Raw genomic sequence first — 24,235 nt, 5'->3', positions numbered from 1 at the left:
AATCGTGGGGAAACTCCATCCGGTCCAGCCGCCTTGCTGGTACAGATCTTCCTCAGTTGACCTTCCACCTGTGCAGCCGTAATCCTGGGCGAGGGCAAGGTCTCCTGTGAGTGGCTATTTTCCTGTGAGGGAAGTAAGCCTGGTGTGGATTTCTGCGGTGAGGATGAGATTGAGCTGTCGAACCTGTTGAAGAAGTTGTTCAGCTGGTTCGCTTTCTCCACATCTCCACTTATGTTCGCCCCCCGCTTTGCACCGCATCCGGTGATGATCTTCATCCCATCCCACACCTCCTTCATGCTTTTTTTCTTCAGCTTTTGTTCTAGCTTCCTCCTATACTGCTCCTTTGCCCCCCTTATCTGTACTCTGAGATCCTTCTGAACTCTTTTAAGCTCCAACCGATCACCATCTTTAAAGGCCCTCTTCTTCTGGTTTAGGAGGCCTTTGACGTGACTAGTGATCCAGGGCTTATTATTGGGATAGCAGCAAACAGTTCTAACAGGGACAACGGCATCCACACAAAAGTTAATATAGTCCGTTGTGCATTCAGTGACTTCCTCAACGCCCCCACAGAGCCCCCCTTGCAATACATCCCAGTTAGTAGTACCGAAGCAGTCTCTCAGGGCCTGTTCAGCTTCAGGAGTCCACTTCCTAAAAGAACGTGTGGTAGTGGGATGCCTCATCACAATTGATTTATATCTGGGCTGTAACAAAACCAGGTTGTGATCAGCTTTCCCCAATGAAGGCAGTGGGGATGCACTATATGCCTCCTCTACGTTTGCATACAGTAGGTCAATAGTCCTATTACCCCTGGTGTAGCAATCCACGTACTGGGAGAAAGCAGGTAGTGTCTTGTCCAAAGTCACATGGTTGAAGTCCCCTGTAATTATCACCAGTGCCTCAGGGTGCTGTGTCTGAAGCCTAGCAACAGCGGAGCTGATGACGTCACACGCTACCGTTGCGTCGGCACGCAGCGGGACATACACATTCACCACAATGACGCTTGCAAATTCTCGAGGCAGGTAATATGGCCTCATACTCATGGCGATCAGCTCAATATCTCTTTCACAAACGGAGATCTTTGTACTCACATGCCCGGGGTTACACCATCTTACGTTAATGTAGACAGTGAGTCCCCCTCCTTTCTTCTTCCCACACTTTTTGGCATCTCTGTCAAATCTTACCGTAGTAAAACCAGGTAATTCTACATTTACATCCGGGATGTTAGCCGTCAGCCATGTTTTGGAAAAGCACATTAAACTGCATTCCTTGTATGCTTTAACATTCCTTACTAGTGAGGCTAGCTCATCCAATTTATTTGGCAGCGAGTTCACATTCCCCATAATGACCAAAGGAACAGCGGGTTTATAACGCTTCTTCATCTCCGTCCACTTATCCCTGCGCAGTTTTCCAGCCCTGGAGCCGCGGAACCTCCGTTTAATTTCGTGCTAAATTTATTAGTGGAGCACATAGAGGTAAAAGCAGATTTGCACAATGCTAAAGCATACTTGCAGTACACAAGCTCCCTTAACCATGGTGCAATTTTATTAACCCCATTACTGTTGACTGGCTCCTTATTAAATGCATTTAGAAAAGTAAGACTATTTTACAAGGGTTCTTAATTGCAAACATGAAAGCTCCAAATTTCCTGAGAGGATCTGGAGTTTTGCAAGAAACCCAGGTTAGACACTGCAGGTTTAGCAGTTCACAGGTAAGTGCAGCTTTGGGGAAAAAAACAGGTGAGCTGTTTGGTCATTTCCATTGTTTTTGCATTAATTGAGTTCATTTTATTGGCAGCAATTCAGAGCATGAAGTAACTTGATTGCCAGCAGGCCCAGGAATAGAACAGGCTTTCAACACATGCCTCAGAATGGGATTTAGCTTTTCAGTAGAAAATCTCCAGCACTTTGATATTCAGTGGAGGACCTTAGGGACCAAGCAACCACTACAGTTGTATGTGGGTAAAGGAACAGGTGTTTTTTTACTCACTGAGACAGGCTGAAAGGAAACATTCCAAGGAGCAGATGTGTCTTCGTCACTAATTGTTTCAATTTTCTGTGAGTGAACATTACACACACAGCCTCTCATGGTCTCAGAACACAATCTACACTGTCACAGTAACTCACCAATGCCTAGATTTTCTGAGGCTAAAGAGAGCTGTACTTTGCACTTTCACACTCATGTCATTCTACAAATGCACAGTAGAACATTATAACATCACAGCTTGGTATGATATCTGCACTGTGGCAGACAGGGAGTCTCTACAACAGGCAGTCAAAACTGTCCAACACATCACTACACCAGCCTACCTGCTATCAAGTACATATATATAGAAAGGTAACAGAAAAGGGCCAAAAGCATCATGGAGGATACCACACAACCTGCTCATCAACTGTTTGTCCCACTCCCATTAGGGAGGAGACTATACAGCATTCACACCAGGACCACCAGACTCAAAAACAGTCACTTTCTCTAAGCAGTAAGGCTGATCATCATCTCCACCCACTAACCAATACTTTATTATTTCCCCGTAGTCACCTTATGTACAGCCTAGGTTCACTTTATGGACACACAATCAAACGTTGTATATAAGCTATCCTATATATTGATATTTATTGTGTGTGTGTTTTTATTACTAATTTGTTCTTTATCTTTTGTGTTTTTTTGGTTCTTCGAATCGGGAGTAACAATTGTTTCATTCTCCTTACACTTGTGTACAGGAAATGATATTAAAGTATTTTGAATCTGGAACCTTTACCCAGAACTCAAGGGAGTCTGTAGATGCTGGAAATCCAAGATTAACACACACAAACACTGAAAAGTCTCAGCCTGAACTGTTGACTATTCCGTTCCATAGATGCTGTCTGATCTGCTGAGTTCCTCCACCATTTTGTGTGTATTACTCCATTTAACCAAGTCTACTAGTTTTCGCTGTTACAGCAGTTGCTACACTTCTAAAGTATCTGCTGAAAAGTGAAGTGAGATGTCCTGCAGGGAATTAGGAGAGAAGCATATTAGGCTGGCTAAAGATAAACTTTGTCAACAAATCACAGTGGAGGACAGAGGAATGCAGTATTGATGCTATATATTGTACAACCAGACCATGTCCAAAGATCCTTGATGATACTTGAATGTTGATGATATATTGGATAATTTATTGAAAGACAATGGAGAGATTATGTTTGAACTGCATAGAATATTAGTTAGGCCATAGCTGGAGTTTTGTGTAGTATTCCAGCCATTCAGAATGCAGAGGTCAGACAAACAATAAATGAACATTTTTTAGATCGTCAGTTTTTGAAAATTACTATTCTTTACACTTTATTACTAAACACCAAAATGCTTTTCAAAATCTGAGTCTAGCCGAGCAAATATCAATAATACAATCATCAATTATATTTTGTATGTATAAAACTTAAAATTAATCCATTTTATACAGGAACATTTGGAACATTTATGTATGAAGGCAATTTGGGGTGCATGTCCATACTTCCTGTAGTGGTGGATAGGGTGGTAAATGAGGCATATTTGTTTTTATTAATCAAGGAATTGAGTATAAAAGTTGGGAAGGCACATTGCAGCTGTATAAAATTTTGATTTGGCCACATCTGGGGTATTGTGTTCAGTTTCTATCACCATGGAGGCTTTGGAGAAGGTGCAAAACGTGTTCACAATGATGTTGCTTGGATTGGGCAGTATCTGCTATACAGATTAATTGGACAGAATTCTCTGGACGATTGGTGGCTGGGAGGCCTTTCAGCTCATTGGGGTTATCCTACCTCTCCCTGCAACATCAAATAAATGTTTTCTCTCTTTCTGAGTTCTGGCCAAGAATCTTCTACCTGAGCTAGTAATTTTGATTCTCTTTCCCTAAGTATTGCCTGACTTGCTAACTGTTTCCAACATTTTCAATTTTTATTTCAGCTTTCCAATGTCTGTAGTTTAAATTTTTAACTTCAATTACATAAGTTTGTCTGTACACCCTGAAGTATAACATGCGATCTTATCAGGATCTTCAGGTCTTTAAAAAAATCGATAATGTTCATAGAAGACCCCATGTTGAAATGTATTGCTGAGATATGTCTTAATAGATCCATTTTTGGTTATCCAATTATAAATCCCTTACCATAGCAACCGAGCCGCAATTACAGTCCTTCTGAAAACTAAAGCATATGGAAACAAGAATAGCAAACAGAAGATGACCTAATGGACCCTCGAGTCTGCTTCTCTTTCTTTCTTTCTTTCTTTTTAAATCTTTTTATTAATTTTAAGAAAAACGTAAGTGAAATATGAATACAAAACATTTGAGAGTACATAATTAATAGTTTAAATAGACAATCAGATATATAATAATCAATATATAAGGCCTCCCAAACTCATAGTATTAATGTAAAAGAATCGAAAAAGAGAAAAAAAAAACCAAAAAAAACTAAAAGAAAACTTTAAAAAAAAACTAACCAACATGGGCAATTGCATAATGTTAAATACATACAGTAGTGCTGATAACTCCGAACCTCCATCCAAATAATTAAGGATAATAACAGTAAGGTTTAGGATCAGACCATTTAACTCATATGAAAATGTTGAATAAATGGTCTCCAAGTTTCCTCAAATTTAACTGAAGAATCAAAAACCACGCTTCTAATTTTTTCTAAACTCAAACAAGAAATAGTTTGAGAAAACCACTGAAATACAGTTGGAGGGTTAATTTCTTTCCAATTCAGTAAAATAGATCTTCTAGCCATCAATGTAACAAATGCAATCATTCATTGAGATGAAGCGGATAGACGATTATTCTCTATCATTGGTAAACCAAAAATTGCAGTAAAAGGATGCGGTTGGAAATTGATATTTAAAACTCTTGAAATAATATTAAAAATATCTTTCCAATAATTTTGTAAACAAGGACAAGACCAGAACATATGAGTCAATGAAGCAACATCAGAATGACATCTGTCACAGGCTGAATTAACATAAGAATAAAATCGAGCAAGTTTATCTTTAGACATGTGAGCTCTATGTACAACCTTAAATTGTATTAGGGCATGTTTAGCACAAATAGAGGACGAATTTACCAATGATAAAAAATTTTCCCATTGCTCAGTAGATATAGGACAATGCAATTCTTCTTGCCATTCCTTCTTAATTTTTTCTGATACATCTGGCTGTACACTCATAATCATATTATAAATGATAGCTACTAAACCCTTTTGACAAGGATTGAGGGCTAAAATTCTTTCTGTAATGTCCAATGGACATTCTTTCAAAAAAGACTTTAATTCATTATACAAAAAATTTCTGACTTGCAAATATCTAAAAAAAAATGGGTTTTAGGTAAATTATATTTATTAGATAGCTGTTCAAAGGACATAATGTTATCATCCAAAAACAGATCACGAAAACATGTTATACCTTTTGTTTTCCATAAGAGAAAAGCTTGATCTATAGATGAAGGCCGAAAGAAGTAGTTAGATATTATAGGACATGACAGCATAAACTTATTCAAGCCAAAAAATTTACGAAATTGAAACCAAATTCGTAATGCATACTTGACTATGGGATTAGTTATCTGTTTATTCATTTTAAATAACGAAAAAGGAAGTGAAGATCCTAAGATTGAAATCAGTGAAAAATCTTGCACAGATTTACATTCCAAATTTACCCATTGTGGGCAAGCAGCTCTAGTCGATTCTTGTGTCCAGAATATTAAATACCGTATATTAACTGCCCAATAGTAAAATCTTAAGTTTGGTAGAGCCAAGCCGCCCTCCTTCTTAGGCTTCTGTAAATTCTGCTTCTCTATTTAATGAAACTGTGGCTCATCTATTACTTTCCCCACCTCAAAATTGCCAAACTGCTAGGACACATCCAAATTTGTCATTATAAAGTATGCTCAGGGTTCCCATGTATGGAGAGTTCTAATTTGGAACTCTAAGTTAAGTTTCTTCTGAGTTAAGAAGTTTCTCCTTCCTTCTATTCTAAGTTGCTGACCCCTTATCTTAGTTCTAGATTCTCCAGTCTGTGGACAAAAATGCTTCACAAGTGTACACTCTAATTAAATCAGCTTCAAATCTTCAGAAGTTTTCTGTGTGGAGATTAATTTTCCTCAATCAGTAAAATAATTTAATCTTACCATCTGTTTCCTCACTATACGCATCTCCAAATACTATTACTCTCTGTTTAATCTAATGTGGGAGCTGCCTTGACATCTTTGGTGACTTCACTTTAGGGAAAAAAAACAGCTTTTATTTACTATTTTACTGACAGAAGAGCCACAGTTACCTTGGATCGGATGTGAGAGTAAATTCAAACAAGGTCAAAACTAATTCATTTTTAATGGTTAGAAATTAGTGAACACTGGTGCACATGCATTTTTTTTTAATTATGACAGGCCGTTGGGTTCCTTGGGTTCATCTTAGTTCTCTGAAGTAAATCCAAACAGTCCCATTCTCTTTCCTTACTTTCCTGCTGCCCTGGATGCTCTCTCATATGCCCGGAAAGATGAAGAGAGAAATTGAGCAGGGAGGCAACAGAATGAAAGAGGAATGGTGGAGAGTGACAGGGAGTGGGTGTGGAAAGAAAAAGAGGTTCAAGGGAACTGAGAAGAGTGTGGGTTCATCTAATCCTTTTCATTCCTTTTGTCTCTTACCCTCAATTTTACCTCCATCTCTCACACATTCACCCATTATCATGTCTTTGCTTTATTCCTCTTTCACTGTATTTTCTCCTCTTTTCTGTCTGTCTTGGTTTTGCTCATCACATCCACACACCAATCTGGCTCTCTTCCCCTTTCCCATCAACACTCTCCCACCGTGATTTCCTTACCTTGCTATCCCTTCATCCCCATCTCCTCTCCAACTCTTTACACCCACTCTTTTCTTCTACACTCATTAATGTCCGCCTCTGAACATCTGTCATTCTGACTCACTTAACTTTGTACCTCTATCGCCACAGCCAACATTCTCTTTCTCCAGCTACTCCTGTAGCCTCTGATAAAGAGACTATGTTGCTTCCTACAATTCTGGTCCTTAGTGATGTAGTTCATATACTGCAGTTGCTGATTTTTCCTCCATCCACTGAGAAAACTGAAAAATTTTAGTGTCAACATTGGAGGATGGAGAATGGGTCAATTCAGGAGACTAAAGTGGGGCTGGACTGAGCCTGATATTAGAAAGAAAGCTCCAGTGATTGGTTTTGATGCCAGGAATGGGTGGGTAAGAACCAGCACTAACATTCGAGTGGACAGGAAGTTGCTCATTGTGGCCACTACTCAGGTTTGGTCACTAGGTGTCATCAAACAAGAGATCAAAGATTTTTGGATTTTAAGAGAATCATAACATTTTGGATTACTGCAGAGAAATGGTGATTGATTGCCAAGCATTGAATAACTGAGTTGTGTTTATTTTTTCTGTCTACATCACCCACCATTAGGGAAGACTTACCAATGTACATGTTAGTTATAACCTCTTTCAAAAAATAAATCCTAAGAAGTGACTTACACAGAGGATTTTTCACATTGACCTGCTTTCACTTTCACAACCCCTTTCATGTGAAGCAGTAGTAGTTTGTAAAATTCATTAGAAAATGAGTGAACTTTCTTTGGCATCATATTATCATAGTAATGATGGAACAACTGGTTTCCAGCTACATCTTTGGAGAAGGGCCAGAACCCATATACCCAGACTTCTTCACACATTTCCAATGCTACACTTAATAGTATGAGACCAGAGGAAAGAGACGTTTCGCCTATACCTTGAGCTTTCCAGAATTGAGTAAGTGATTTCTGGTACGATGGACTTAAAAATATTGCCTGTTGTTTGGCTCCAAAGTCTTGAAGTGTGAAGGACACTTTAAATGAGATTGAAGTATCAGATGAATAAGTAAATGCAGGCAGCAGAATCAAGGCATTTTTATAGATGGATACGTGGTCCATAAATGGCTTTCGTCTTGAATTTAGACTTCGAAATCTGTAAGATAAACAGTATTGTTTATAGGAATACTATCAGTCTGTCAAAGTAACTTCAATAGTCAACACAACCAAAGGGAATTGTGCAGGCAGTCTGGGGCTAAATAAATTGGGTGATCTTGATACTGGCCATGAAACAGGTGTTAATAGTGCCATCCACAGCTTCAGAATGCAATTCTGGACTTCCGGTAAGATGGCGATTGTTTAGCTGCTCCGAACTTTTGTTCCGTTACTGTCGCTACCTTTGCACTAAATGTCTCCATTTTTTAAACCTTAGTTAGGAATTATTTCGGTATCTCTTACTTGCCTGTGAATATATCTAACTTACAATGTCTAGCAAGAGTTCTAAATCCGGGAGAAAAGAAACTATGACCCCGTCGGACGAGACCCTGGCGGCGCTGGGAAAGCTCCGAGACGAAATCTTAAAGGAATTTAAAACCGCTTTCAAACAGTTAGAAGACAAAATGGATCGGATCAACGATAAAGAGGACAAACATGCTGAACACCTACCTCGCGTCGATTCGACTTCCGAAGATTTAGAAAGTCGTGTTCAATACTTGGAGACTCTCTGTTCCAGCTTAGAGGAAAAATCTAATAAACTTCTTTCCAAAATGGTGGATCTCGAAAATCGTAGCAGACGCTGCAAAATCAGAATTCTGGGATTACCAGAGGCGACTGAAAAGGGACCAACCGTGAAGTTTTTCCCCCAGTTTCTCTGTGAGTTATTCGGGAAAGATTTGCTTCCGAAGCCGCCCGAGCTCGAACGGGCACACAGAGTTTACGTTCCCCCCGGAATTCTGGGCTCCCGTCCACGACCAGTAGTCTTGTGTTTCCATCAATACCAGGTAAAACACAATCTGATTGTGGAGGCACGTCGCAGAGGTTCTTTTTCTTTCTAGGATACAACCATTCACTTTGTGGAAGATTTTGCACCCCAGACCTTAAAGATGCGCGCTGAGTTTAAAGGCGTAATGAAAGTGCTTTTTGATCGTGGTTTCAAACCTTCCCTTCGTAACCCTGCTGATCTATGAATCAAGCTTAATACCGGGGAATTCAAGTGGTTCAAATCAGCAAAAGGAAGCTGAAGCGTTTGTGGCAAGTCTTCCGGCTATCCAGTCATCTTCGGAATCTGATCGGACCTCCTAAAATGGTGGATAAGTACTCCTCGTAGTAAAATTACTTTCTCTGGACTCGGAATTCACTTGAATCACTCAGACATTATTCATTGAAACTTTAAGGGCTGTTGACAATCTCTCCCGGGATTTGGTGTGTGTGTAACCTATTTTTATTCTTGTATAACTTTACCCACAGAGTTCTACAACTAATTCTAACTTGTTTTGGAGGTTCGAAGTCTTTAGTGACGGCCTCCCTGTTTGTCGGTTCACGGTTCAACTGCTGATTTATTTTTCCTTTGCTTTAAATATTTATTTATTTTATCTTTTTCTTTTCTTCACCCCTTTTTTCTAATCTCTGAATTTTTCTCTCCCTTCTCTGTAAATGGTTGATAAATACTCGTCTTGAATTTATAATTTTCCTCTTCCTCTTCTTTTTTCTTCTTCCTTCTTACCTTTTTTTCCCTTTCTCTTACTTTATTCTTCTATAATTTTTCGTGGGTAGGTGAGTTTTGGTTTTCTTCCGATTTTCTCTGTATTAAGTTGTATATTTCTGCAGAAGGTGTTCTAATCTGTAGTTATGTTTTCTAGTGCATAAACTAGTTATTATTTGCTATAGTATTTATACGGAACTGTTGTTAATGACACAGATCTGGAAGTTGTATTTGGGTTAATTTTTTTGGTAGAGCTAGCTACTTGTTTTGGTAGCCGTCTAGTTTTGGGTTGTGCGGATGGGGTGGGTTTTCCAGTTCCAACATCTCTTTATTGCTTAGGACATGTTTATATTTTGACCTTATGAATCTATGTTTACATCTCTGCTCCCAGACTGCTATTGTACTGCTTGATTTTTTATATGCCTGCTGCCTTTTATGCATTAGTAATTGATAATGGCTAGTGCACTTAAATTCGTGAGCTGGAATGTAAAGGGACTGAACCACCCTGTTAAAAGGAGGAAGGTATTCTCACATATTAAACAACTCAAAACTGACATTGCTTTCCTCCAAGAAACTCATATTCGTTGTTTTGATAACTCCCAGCTTCTGTCAAAGTGGGCGGGTCAACATTTTCATTCATCCTTTGCCGCTAAAGCTAGGGGAGTTTCCATTCTTATTAACTCAAATATTCCTTTTGAACTCCATAATAAAATATCTGATACAAATGGCCGTTTTATTATTGTTTCTGGTAAACTATATAACACTAAAGTTGCACTAGCAAACCTGTATGCCCCCAACTTTGATGATGTTAACTTTTTTGAACGGTTTTTTTCCTCACTACCAGACTTAAACTCATGCTCTCTTATATTGGGTGGTGACTTCAACTGTTGGTTGGATCCTAAACTGGACCGATCGTCCTCTGTTACCAGATCACCTACTAAATCTGCCTTAGCTATTCAATCGTTTCTCTCTAATTTTGGTATCTCTGATATATGGCGTTTCCTCCATCCTATGGAGAGAGATTATTCTTTTTTCTCACATGTTCACCATACCTTCACTAGAATTGACTATTTCTTACTCGATAACCAACTTATCCCATTTGCCCACTCTTGTGACTATCAGAGTATACTGATTTCTGACCATGCCCCAATCACCCTCTCTCTGAACTTTCCTGGTCTCCCTCAGAGGAACAAACACTGGCGGTTCAATTCAACTTTACTATCGGATGATGATTTCATAAAATTTATTAAGGACCAGATAACCTTTTATTTTAACACTAATACATCACCTGAAGTGCCATCCCAGATTGTCTGGGATGCCATGAAAGCATATCTGAAGGGTCAAATAATCTCTTACACAGCAAATCTCAATAGAAGATCCCGTGCAGATCAAGCAGACCTCATTAACCAGATTAAAGATTTGGATCAAATATATGCCCAAACTAAGAACCCTGAATTATACAAGAAGCGCGTTGAACTCCAAACTAAATTTAACCTTCTGTCCACTCAACCTGTCGAACGCCAACTTCTCAAAAGCAAGACCCGCTTTTACATTCATGGGGATAAGTCTGGTAAATTCCTAGCCAATCAGCTGAGGCGTTCCAAAGCCAAACAACATATTACAAAGATCCGGAAGGAGAATGGAGACTTTACATCGGATCATTTAGAAATTAATGACGCATTTAAAAATTTTTATTCTCGGCTTTATTCCTCTGAATCCCTGAATGACAAAATCTCTGTGGATCAATTTTTACAGAATCTGAATATCCCCTCACTTTCATCTGATTTCAAAGCCAAACTCAATGCGCCTATATCACCAGAAGAAATATCTTTTGCAATTTCTGCACTGTCCTCAGGGAAATCTCCTGGACCTGATGGGTTCCCTGTGGAGTTTTATAAATCATTCTCCTCACTTCTTTCTCCTCAGTTACTTTCAGTATTATCTGACTCATTTAATTACAGCAAATTGCCACCCTCTTTCAATGAGGCATCTATTATTCTTCTTTTAAAAAAGGGCAAAGACCCAACAGAGTGTTCCTCGTACAGGCCGATCTCTCTGCTCAATGTTGATGTAAAGATCTTAGCTAAAGTGTTGGCTCATAGATTAGAAACCGTTATTCCCTCCATTATCTCTGATGACCAAACAGGCTTTATTAAAAACCGTCTCCCTTTTTTTAACATTCGGCGTCTATTTAACATTTTATACTCAGTTCCAACTGGGACTCCTGAATGTGTTATCTCCCTTGATGCGGAGAAAGCATTTGACCGTATAGAGTGGAACTAGCTTTTTGCAGTCTTAGAAAAATTTGACCTCGGCCAAAGTTTCATCTCTTGGATCCAATTGCTGTACCTGTGTCCTACTGCTTCTGTTCTAACTAATTTTCAGAAATCCCAAGTATTTAATCTCAAACATGGCACCCGTCAGGGATGCCCCTTAAGTCCCTTTCTCTTTGATTTGGCTATAGAACCTCTGGCGATAGCATTTCGAAATTGTCCTGAATTGACCGGGATTTGGAGAGGGGGTGTTGAGCATAAAGTTTCTCTCTATGCTGATGACTTATTACTCTTTCTCTCAAATCCGTCTACATCCTTACCTCCAATGTTTTCACTTCTTGACCAGTTTAGCCAGATCTCTGGCTATAAACTCAACTTACATAAGAGTGAACTTTTCCCAATTAATAAAGAAGCACAAGAACTAATATTTTGTGATCTCCCTTTTAAAGTAGTCCATAATCAATTTACTTATCTTGGAATTACAGTCACAAGGAAGTTTAAAGATCTCTTTCGTGAAAACTTTGTCAATCTTTCATATGCTATAAAACAGAGTCTGGTACAATGGTCACCTCTATCTATGTCCTTGGTAGGTCGTATTAATGTTGTTAAAATGTATGTTCTCCCCAAATTTTTATACTTATTTCAATCTATCCCAATTTTTATTCCTAAATCTTTTTTTGATTCCTTAGACTCTATTATTTTGTCATATCTGTGGCAGAATAAGCACTCTAGAATTAATAAAATCCACCTCCAAAAATCTAAAAAAGAGGGTGGCATGGCTTTACCTAACTTTCGCTTATATTACTGGGCAGCTAATATATGTTGTGCTGCCTTCTGGTCTTTCTTCCACGGTCAACCCGAGTGCCCTAACTGGGTGGCAATGGAGTTGAGCTCCACTAAAGAATTATCTATATCTGCACTTCTTGACTCTGCACTCCCTAGCAGTCTGCCCAGATCAATAGCTAATCCTCTGGTTAGACACACTTTGCGTATATGGGCTCAGTTCAGGAAATGCTATGGTTTCCAGGGGTTTTCCGTTTCTAGCCCTGTCACACATAATCACCTTTTTTTTACCTACTACGTACGATTCAGCATTCCATGTTTGGTACAGGAAGGGCATTAGACATTTTCAAGATCTCTTCATTGATAATCGCTTCGCTTCTTTTCAGCAGCTCTCCGTTAAGTTCAACCTGCCTAACGCTCACTTTTTCAGATATCTCCAAATCCGACACTTTACTGCTCCTTTAATTCCTAACTTTCCTGAAATGCCTGTGAAAAATGCTATGGACCTATTTCTTTCCATTAATCCACTAGGTAAAGGTTTAATTTCAATTATCCGAGATAAACTAGCAGCCTTACGACGGGCCCCTGTGGATAAAATTAAAATGGCCTGGGAGCAGGATATAAATATCTCCTTATCCGAGGAGAGCTGGGACTCAGTTCTCAAATCGGTTAACTCAACCTCCCTTTGTGCTCGCCATTGCCTCTTACAGTTTAAGATTGTTCATAGAGCCCATCTGTCTAAATCTAAACTATCTCGATTCTACCCTGGCATTAGTCCGCTCTGTGATAAATGCAAGAGGGGCGTGGCCTCTCTCATCCACATGTACTGGTTCTGTCCTAGCTTGGAGAAATTCTGGAAAGATGTCTTCACTACATTATCGGGTATTCTGAATCAGCACCTAGAACCTAACCCCTTAATTGCTCTGTTCGGTTTTTGGGGCGAGACAGATGTATGTCTGGGTCCGACCAAATGCCGAATACTATCCTTTGCCTCTCTCCTGGCGAGACGCCTGATCCTCCTTAGATGGAGAGATGTTGCCCCACCCACTCATGCGCAATGGCTTAACGACATTATGGCCTGCTTGGACCTCGAAAAAATTCATTATTCAGTTCTTAATTCGGATCTAAAGTTCCATAAGGTCTGGGGACCTTTTATCGAGTACTTTCATAACCTTCCTTTTGACTAGGGTTTTTTTTTTTCTTTTTTTTTTCTTCTTTTCGGTCCCTTGCTTTCAGCTCCCTTTTTTTTCTGGTAGTAGGCATTATTATCCTTTGTTACTAAGTGTATTCACAGTCTGGGAGTTTGACTGTCCGGACTTATACTCTTAATACTGTGTGGTGGTTGGTCTGGAGTTGTTGTTTTTTTTTCTTGTGTTGTGGGGCTTGGGGAGGACACTAAGCTCACTTGTCTTTAATTTAGGTGCTTTTTTGTTTAACTCTCTTCCTTTGTAGCATATTGTTATTGTGTGCTTAATCTTGCACTGTATTAATGCTCCCCACTGGGATTTGGGGGTTTTAATTTTGTAAAATGTTTTGAAAAACTAATTTAAAAATTTATTTTAAAAAAAGAATGCAATTCCAACTTGGCAAAAATAAGTTTGGAATCTATTAACTTGCATGACTTCTTGTTACTGGACGAGTGAATCTTGGGATCTGGAATCATGAATCCAGGATGTTAACTGGTATCCCCACATCAGCCAAATTTAAATTTAAATATTAAATTTAGTTAATTAACACACATTGAAAGTTAACATTAACATTCAAAAATCAGATAAAACTGATGATGGTAGTCTGGAACAGAAATTGAAAGCATTGTAAATATTCAACAAACAAGCCAGCAGGTATGGAGAGAGAGACTATTTCCTCACTTTTCTAGTTCTGAAAAAGGATGTTTGACCTGAAATGTTAATATTGTTTCTTACTCCACAGCTGTGGCTTCACCTGATGAGTGTTTCATGCATTAACCACTTTGCTTTTTAACCAGCGTCAGCAGACATAGTATGATAAAGGTGTTTTGTTTACTAATGCCCATTAAATAAAGATATCTACCATCCTCACCCAGAATGATCTCACATCCACAACAATGTGACCCATTCCCATCTGCTCTATCTCCTCTTTGAAGTAGTCCTCTGCTGTTTAGAATATCAAAGTGTGATCACTTTATAGCCCCAGTAAACACAAAATCACATTCTCAAAGCAAGCACATATTTTGTTGGAATGTGTGGTACTATCATTCTGTTAGCAGCAGCAAAAGTGTTTCCTTACCAAAATTGGAAACATCATTAAATCCTTTACAAATTTACCTGCATTTTTCAATTTCCCTATCTCAATGTCACTTCATAATATTATTTTTCCGTGATTCCAATATTCAAGACATCACCAAACTTGCGTACTTTCCATCATCAGTTGTATCTACAGTATCTGTGGACCCAACATAGGTGTCTGCAGGATACGAAAGACAACTTGAGTATTTCTTCATTTCCTTATCCTCTGACTCCTGATGTTCAGTGAATTTCCTAGTTAAGTGAATAATGTGCTTTCAATTTCAGCTTTAGTTGATGACCTCTTATGAAGAATTTCATTGAGTGCCTTCTGGAAGACTACAGATATTGCCCTGCCAATTACGCTAGCCACACCTCATCAGACATGAATCAGACACCTCATCTGATTCTTTCCTTATTTAGGATTTCATTTGAAGACTATCATCTTGGGCAGTGAATTTGTCTTTAATTTGTCCTCCTGGCTAATTTGAATTAACTGATATAAAACACCCTGATTTTCCTCGTGCACATTTTGCAATCTGAAGGAATGATTCCTAATTTAAGAGAATAATAATAATTAGAGAAGAAGCTGCAATTTCAGAATCAGACTCAGGTATCGTATCACTGGCATATTTTGTGAAATTAGTTACTTGGTGGCAGCAGTACATTGCAACACATAACAATAAAAAATTACAGTAAGTATATACAGAGAAGAACATTAAATAAGTTAAGGAAAAAGGACAGGAAAGAATACTGAGGTGGTGTTCTTGGGTTCATTTTCCATTCAGAAATCTAATAGCAGAGGGGAAGATACTGTCCCTGAAACATTGCATGTGTGTCTTCACATCAAGGAGGCTCATGCACCTCCTCCTTGATGGTAGCAATGAGAAGAGGGTATGTCCTCAGTGATGAGGGGGGTGGGGGTATTTGCTTTCTTAACAACTTCCTTTAAAACTTAGAACAGCACAGAATAAGAACAGGTCATTTGGACCATTGTATTATGAGCTGACCATGGTCTAAATCACTTCATTTTTGCCTATTCATGTGCTTCTCTCAATGCCTCTTAAACTTTGTTTTATTAATAGGAATAGAATATCTCTGACACCGGTATTTGTCACTGCACGAATTCTATTTACTTCTTAATGCTTATTTTGCTCTGCTAATGCTGGCTAGACCCCAAAGTTCAAAGTAAATTTATTATCAAAGTACAAATACAGTGTGTTACCATATTCAACTCTGAGATTCATTTTCTTGCAGGCATTATCAATAAATCCCTAATGGAATAATAACCGTAATAGAATCATTGAAGGATGGCAGCAACTTGGGCATTCAACCAGTATGTAAAAAGTAACAAACTGTGCAAATGCAAAAAGAAATTGATAATAATCATAAATAAATAAACAAAAATATCGAGAAGAGATGAAGAGTCGTTGAAAGTGAGTCCATAGGTTGTGGGAATATTTCAGTGACAGGGCAAGTGAAGTTGAGTGAAGCTATCTCCTTTGGTTCAAGAGCCTGATGATTGAGAGTTATTAACTATTCCTGAACCTCATTGTGTCAGTCCTGAGGCTTCTGTACATTCTTCCTGATGGCAGCAGTTAGACAAGAGCATAACCTGTGTGATGGGGGTCCCTGATGATGGATGTTGCTTTCCTGCAACAACATTTCGTGTAGATGTGCTCAACGGTGAGGAGGGTTTTACCCGTGATGGACTGGGCCATATTCATGACATTTTGTAGGATTTTCCTTTCAAGGGCATTGCTGTTTCATACCAGACTGTGATGCAGTGAGTCGATATATTATCCACCACACATCTATAGAAGTGTGTCAAAGTTTTAGATGTCATACCAAATCTTTGCAAACTCCTAAGGAAGTAGAGGTGCTGAGCCCAGGACTGATCCTCTGAAATGTTAACATCGAGGAATTTAAATTTGCTGATGACCCTTTCCATTTCTGATGCTCTGATGAGGACTGGCTCACGGACCTTCTGGTTTCCTCCTTCTGAAGTCAATTATCAGCTCCTGGACTTGCTGATATTAAATAAGAGGTTGTTGTTGAGTCACCACTCAGCCAGATTTTCAACCTCCCTCCTATATGCTCATTTATCACCACCTTTGATTCAGCCTGGACAACAGTGGTGTCATTAGCAAACGTGAATATTTCATTAGAGCTGTGCTTTGCCACACAGTCATGTGTAAAGCGAGTCGAGCAGTGGGCTAAGCAAATAGCCTTGTAGTGCACCTTTGCCGATGGAAATTATGGAGGAGATGTTGTTGCTAATTCAAACTGACTGGGGTCTGCTAGTGAGGAAACTGAGGATCCAACCATACAAGGAGGTATTGAGGCCAAAGCCTTGAAGCTTATTGATTAGTTGTGAGGGATGATGGTGTTGAATGCCGAGCTGTAGTTGATAACGAACATCCTGATGTATGCACTTTTGTTGTCACGGTGTTCGCAGGTTGAATGAAGAGCAAATAAGATGGCATTTATAGCTAAAGTTAATGCCCTTAGAAGGTAAAAGCTCAAGGGCAAAAACAAACAAGATTATCCAATGAGATGAGTGACTAAAGCAGTTTTTTAAAAGTACAAAATTTGAATCTAGGTTCTGGAAGAAATACAGCTGTACAAATCTTTGGTTAGATTATGCTTGTAGGAATATGTGTAGTTATAGTTTCCACACTATAAAACAGGTTTGCTTAAAGAAAGAGGGGGTGAAGAAGAACATTCACAACGATATTGCCTGGACTGGAGGGCTTGACTTATAAAGAATTGGGAAGACTGGAACTGTTTTCCCAAGAGTAAACAGAGTGGAGGAGTGCCTTTTCAAGGACTATAGAATTATAAGTGGCTTCGATAAGGTAGACAGTCACAGTCTTTTCCCAGGAAAAGGGAATTGAATACTAGAGGACGTAGGTTTAAGGGAAGAAGGGGAAGATTTACAAAGGGCCTGAGAGGCATGCCTCTCACACTGAAAGCATCGTGGGAGAAGGAACATCAGGATTTCGTGGCAGCCGATGGTGTGGATGGAGGTCCCAGATGAATATTGGTCCCCCTGGGAATCAAATGCAACTGGTCCCTTTTCTACAGTTTCCACCTGCCCCGAAGAGATCCCAATTATCCAAAAAACAGAATCCCTGTCCCCTGCTCCAATTCTTCAGCCACACATTTATCTGCCACTTCATTCTATTCTTCTCCTCACATTTGCGTAGCACAGGTTGCAAATTCGAGATTACTAACCTTGAGGTCCTGCTTCTCAACTTCCTTCCTAACCCCTATATTCTTTTATGAGGACCTCTTCCCTTCTTCTTCCTGTGTCACTGGTACCAATATGTCCAATGACTTCTGGCTGCTCACCCTTCCTTTTCTGGATATTGTGGACGTCTTCAGAAACATCACGGATCCTGGCATCTGGGAGGCAAACTACCAACTGTGTTTCCTTTTTGCATCCACCGAAGTGTTGATCTGTCTCCATGACTATAGAGTCCCCCATAACTGCTGCAATCCTCTTCAGTTCCGTGCCTTCTGAGCCACTGGGCCAGATTCAATGCCAGAGGCATGGCCACTGTTGCTTTCCCCAGGTAGACTGTTCTCCCCCTGCCCAATAGTACTCAAAATGAAGTACTTACTGTTGAGGAGGACTGCCACAGAGTTGTCCTCCATTATCTGATGTCCCCCCCCCCTTCCCTCTCCTAACAGTCACCTATTTATCTCTCTCCTGTACCCTTGGGGTGGCTACCTCCCTGTAGCTCCTGTCTATCACTGCCTCACTTTCCCTAACAAGCTGAAGGTCATTGAGCTGCAGCTCCAGTTCCCTAACACAGTCTCTAAGGAAATGCATCTTGATGCACCTGGCACAGATGTGGCCATCGTGGATGCTGGGACTCCATTGGAAATCCCAGATCTGAAACCCAGAACAGAATACTGACAGAAGGAACACCCCCTATTCATTCTAGAGTTGAAGAAGAAGTAAGAAGTGAACTTACCTAGACGCCACCTGTTCTCGCTGAAGTCCTGTTTGAGCCAAAGCCTTCCTACTCTGACACAGATGACTCAGACAACGACTGCTTCCACAAGGACCGCTCTGCAAGGCGGTACCTCTTTTTCAAAGAGACTGGGTTTTACTGTCGGCTTAAAGTTCAAATGAGGAGAGCCACTGCTTCCATCTCAGACCTAGTGTAGCTGGCTCCATAAAACATTGGAAGTTTTGGAACCCAGATTTCTCCATTCTCATCAATTAATGTTAAACTTACCTTAAACATCTGTATCATTGACCCCACTGTTATGTATTTGCAACCTATATTAATACTTAATTAGATAGTGCATACATCATGGTTCGATGCTACAGGCTCTGAATATGCCTTTATTTCTCACTCTCGATTCCATGCTCCCTCACATGTTCAGTTCCATTATCACAGTACTTGACAAGTCTCAAACTACATTAACAAACCTTACCATTTCAATTTCAATTTCCTTTTCAATATATGGCACCATGCAAATAGAGTCTGTGCTTTATATGCTCACCAGTTCTTGCTAATTCTTCTTGTTAATGGGTTATTTTATGTTTCATGGCTGCCTGTTCATTGACAAATCTCAAGGATGTAAGATGTATATATACTTTGAACTTCTGAACTTTGAACTTAATAATTAAACCGGGATCTTGCATCATATAATAAATTCCCTCATTTGCAGTGAAGATTTCAGATTGTCTCAAGCTGATCAAAGGCTAGATTTAAGCAGAGCTCAGCAATGCAGAAACTGGAGCTGCAATCTGTTGGACTGAGGTCAGCCATGTTACATCAGCTTCTGTTACCTGCCAGTAATGATAGATACTGATTAAGCAGCTAGATATACTCAAGCCCTTTTATGGTTGATCGTTTGCTCAAATAGATTATTAGTTCAGGAAATGTTTGGTGGTGAGAAGAGTAAATTCAAATAATTTCCAATTCTCAGGTTCCCTTGGAGTATCTTTCAACCACTTTATACATAGCAGCAATCCCCAGCAGCAACATGTCATGGTTCACCCAATCACAGGTAACCTTCTCTTAAAGATGGATCACCTGATGTAAAACAGCCTGTGAATGAGGCAGAACTCAGCTAAATCTGGATCAGAGGGGAGATTAGGCAATGCATGGAATTTCTGGCATTCAAATATAAAGAGGAAAATCCCAGCTGGCAAAGGGTGAAAGAAAATTGGTAAGATTTCCGAAAATGTGTTGTTAAAAAATACATCATATTTCCTAAACCTATTTTTACTTATTCAATATTCTTTACATCGTCTTTGTCTCTATACTTTTGGTTTAATTTTAAATATTTATACATAATCACCTTTTTCTAAGAATACTTGGGTTTAATGTCACCATGTCCGTTTTGGTTCCCACATCATCTTTATAATCCTTGATTGGTGGAATATTGCATCTGCAAATAAATTTATACAAATATCTTTTCCATTTAATACAGCACAATAAAAACATAATCATTACTCTGATGATAAACACTAATGAAAAGCAGTAAATGCACAGAACATAGCATGACTTCCGAAGAGGAGGTTGGCTCACAAATAGAGAAAGCTTGTAGACAGTGCAAGAGGGAGGATAGGCAGGTGATAGAGAAGGGACACGCTCAGACTGAAGGCTTGAGATATGTCTATTTTAGCGCAAGAAGTGTTGTGAACAAAGTGGATGAGCTTAGAGCGTGGTTCAGTGCTTGGAGCTATGATGTGGTGGCCATTACAGAGACTTAGATAGCTCAGGAACAGGAATGGTTACTTCAAGTACCGGGTTTTAGTTGTTTCCGAAAGGACAGGGAGTGTGGCAAAAGAGGTGTGGCGTGGCACTGTTGATCAGAGATAGAGTCACGGCTGCAGAAAAGGTGAATGTCATGGAGGGATTGTCTACGGAGTCTTGGTGGGTGGAGGTTTGGAACAGGAAGGGGTCAATAACTTTACTGGGTTTTTTTAATAGGCAGCCCAGTAGTAACAGGGATATTGAGGAGCAGATAGGGAAACAGATCCTGGAAAGGTTTAATAATAACAGAGTTGTCATGATGGGAGATTTTAATTTCCCAAATATTGATTGGCATCTCCCTGGAACAAAGGGTTTAGATGGGGTGGCGTTTGTTAGGTGTGTGCAGGAAGGTTTCTTGACACAATATGTAGATAAGCCTACAAGAGAAGAGGCTGTACTTAATTTGGTATTGGGAAATGAACCTGGTCAGGTGTCAGATCTCTCAATGGGAGAGCATTTTGAAGATAGTGATCATAATTCTATCTCAGTTACAATAGTATTGGACAGAGATAGGAACAGACAAGTTAGAAAAGCATTTAGTCGGAGTAAGGGAAATTATACAGCTATCAGGCAGGAAACTGGAAGCTTAAATTGGAAACAGATGTTCTCAGGGAAATGTATGGAATAAATGAGGCATATCTTGAGGGGATATTTGTGTGGAGTTCTGCATAGGTATGTACCAATGAGACAGGGAAGTTATGGTAGGGTACAGGAATTGTGGTGAACAAAGGCTGTAATAAATCTAGTCAAGAAGAAAAGAAAAGCTTACAGAAGGTTTAGAGAGCTAGGTAATGTTAGAGATCGAGAAGATTATAAAGCTACTAGGAAGGAATTTAAGAAGGAAATTAGGAGCGCCAGAAGGGGCCATGAGAAGGCCTTGGCAGGTAGGATTAAGAAAAACCCCAAGGCATTGTATAAGTATGTGAAGAGCAAGAGGATAAAGCGTGAAAGAATAGGACCTATCAAGTGTGACAGTGGGAATGTGTGTATGGAACCGGAGGAAATAGCAGAGGTACTTAATGAATACTTTACTTGAGTATTCACTATGAATAAGGATCTTGGTAATAGTAGTGATGACTGCAGCAGACTGAAAAGCTTGAGCATGTAGATATTAAGAAAGAGGTTGTGCTGGAGCTTTTGGAAAGTATCAAGTTGCGTAAGTCACCGGGACTGGATGACGTGTATCCCAGGCTACTGTGGGAGGCAAGGGAGGAGATTGCTGAGCCTCTGGTGATAATCTTTGCATCATCAATGGGGACTGGAGAGGTTCCAGAGGATTGGAGGGTTGTGGATGTTGTTTTTTTATTCAAGAAAGGGGGTACAGATAGTCCAGGAAATTATAGATCAGTGAGTCTTACCTCAGTGGTTGTTAAGTTGATGGAGAAGATCCTGAGAGGCAGGATTTACGAACATTTGGAGAGGTATAGTCTGATTAGGAATAGACAGCATGGCTTTGTCAAGGGCAGTTCGTGCCTTATGAGTCTGATAGAATTTTTTGAGGATGTGACTAAACACATTGATGAAGGAAGAACAGTAGGTTCAACAGTATGGATTTCAGCAAGGCATTTGATGGTACCCAGTGCAAGGCTTATTGAGAAAGTAAGGAGACATGGGATCCAAGGGGACATTGCGTTGTGGATCCAGAACTGGCTTGCCCGCAGAAGGCAAAGAGTGGTTGTAGACGGGTCCTATTCTGCATGGAGGTCGGTCAACAGTGGAGTGTCTCAGGGATCTGTTCAGGGACCCTTACTCTTTGTGATTATAATATTTTTCTTGATTGGGCGGTCCTATTGATGGACATTTTCTCTCAAATATGTCGTCACTTCTGGTCAAATCTGTTCCTTTTGAGTTAATGTACGCTTGCACAATAGTTTTCTTTATAAAAGTTTAAATTAAATCTTAAACATGGATGTTAGTAAAATTAATATAATCTCTTGGAATCTGAATGGCGTGAATCATCCTATTAAGCGTTAAAAGATTTTTAAGAAATTAAAAACACTTAATGCAGATATTATTTTTGCGCAAGAAACTCATGTACGGAGACAGAATGAAGATCACTTTTTCAAATTCTGGAAAGACCCTTTATATCATTCTTTATCGACTAATAAAGTTAGAGGGGTATCTATTTTTGTCAACTCTAAAATCCCTTTTGTACATCTTAATACTATTACTGGTTCGATTGGAAGATATTTAATTGTTACTGGTTTATTGTGCGGTCAAAAGGTATCTGTGGTGTGTGTATACACACCTAATTTAGACAGTCCTGAATTTTTTAAGAAGCTTTTTTCTGAGCTACCAAATCTGAATGAATATAAGTTGATCATGGGCGGTGACTTTAATTGCTGTCTGAATCAGGCGATTGACAGGTCATCAACCAATCCATCGCCACCTAATAACTCCTCCTAATAAATTTATTCTTTTCTACTGGAATATGGCCTGGTCAATATCTGGAGATATAAACACCCTAATGACAAAGATTTTTCTTTTTTTTCCACACGTTTATCATAAATACTCAAGAATTGATTACTTTTTTCTAGATACACGCTTGCTACACTCTGTTGTTGAGTGTGCGTATGATGTCATTGCATTGTCGGATCACACTCCTCTGAAATTTACCCTGAAGCTCTCTGATAGTTTTTTGAAAATGTCACAGTGAAGATTGAATCCCGTATTGTTACAGGATCCAGTCTTTGCTAGTTTTATTAAGGAGCAAATTTCTATGTTTTTTGAACTTAATACAACTGAAGGAATGTCAAATTTGGTTATATGGGATACAATGAAATCTTTTCTTATGGGACAGATAATTTCATATTCAGCAGCTTTAAGAAAGGAAACTAAAGCGTAACTGTTAGTGCTTACTAAAAAAATTAGAGAGATTGATAAAGCGTATTCAGTAAAACCTACTGAAGATCCATATAAGGAAAGGGTCGAACTTCAAACACAATATGATTTGCTTCTGACTTTTCCCATTGAACAGCAATTTTTTAAATCTAAAAGTTTATTTGATACACATGGAGATAAGTCAGGTAAACTTTTGGCTGGACAGCTAAAGGCTAACATGGTCAGAAGACAGATTTTGAAAATACGTAGACCAGATAGAACTGAAACGTTAGACCCTTATGAAATTAATAAGATATTTATGGATTTCTATTCCAATCTTTATAAATCTGAATTCTCTGATAATACTTTTATTATGAACAGATTCTTGCAAAACTTAAATATACCTAAAATTTCAACTCAAAATATTAATATACTAGATGCACCTATTAAACAAGAGGAAATAGCTAAAGCTATATCCTCTATGCAATTAGGGAAAGCTCCGGGACCAGATAGCTATACAGTGGAATTTTATAAGACCTTCAATGAAATGCTTATACCACATCTGTGTCAAACTTTTACTGATTCTATATCCTCTGGGAATCTTCTGAAAACTTTTTATGAGGCATTAATTTCATTGATTCCTAAAAAAGGAAAAGATTTATCGGAATGTGCATCCTGTAGACCTATCTCCTTACTGAATGTGGATATTAAAATTCTCTCTAAGATTTTAGCCAATAGACTTGAGAATAGTTTGGCCTACTGTTATCTCAAATGATCAAACTGGATTTATTAAAAATAGGTATTCA

The 24,235-nt window shown here is 39.1% G+C and overlaps 1 protein-coding gene across 3 annotated transcripts in view; it reads right to left on the bottom strand.

Moving 5' to 3' along the window:
* Positions 1 to 4,329: 4,329 nt before the first annotated feature.
* Positions 4,330 to 24,235, bottom strand: part of LOC140732249 (alpha-2,8-sialyltransferase 8F-like) — a 65,092-nt gene continuing 45,186 nt past the window's right edge. Inside the window, exons 6-8 of one of the 3 annotated variants that reach the window (XR_012100026.1) lie at positions 20,152 to 20,241; positions 8,474 to 8,603; positions 7,833 to 7,964 (exon numbers count right to left, since the gene is read on the bottom strand). Coding sequence is in view for 2 of the 3 variants with exons in the window: in XM_073054596.1 (XP_072910697.1) it covers positions 7,493 to 7,964; positions 20,152 to 20,241 (562 nt within the window). In the remaining variant the exon portion in view is untranslated. Of the gene's footprint in view, positions 7,965 to 8,473; positions 8,604 to 13,905; positions 14,219 to 20,151; positions 20,242 to 24,235 lie in introns of those variants that run through there. The other 2 variants (XM_073054596.1, XM_073054597.1) reach the window with 2 other exon arrangements.

Source organism: Hemitrygon akajei, chromosome 8, assembly GCF_048418815.1.
Source record: "Hemitrygon akajei chromosome 8, sHemAka1.3, whole genome shotgun sequence".
In the NCBI taxonomy this organism is placed as follows: Eukaryota; Metazoa; Chordata; class Chondrichthyes; order Myliobatiformes; family Dasyatidae; genus Hemitrygon; species Hemitrygon akajei.
This window is presented reverse-complemented; position numbering and strand designations above follow the sequence as displayed.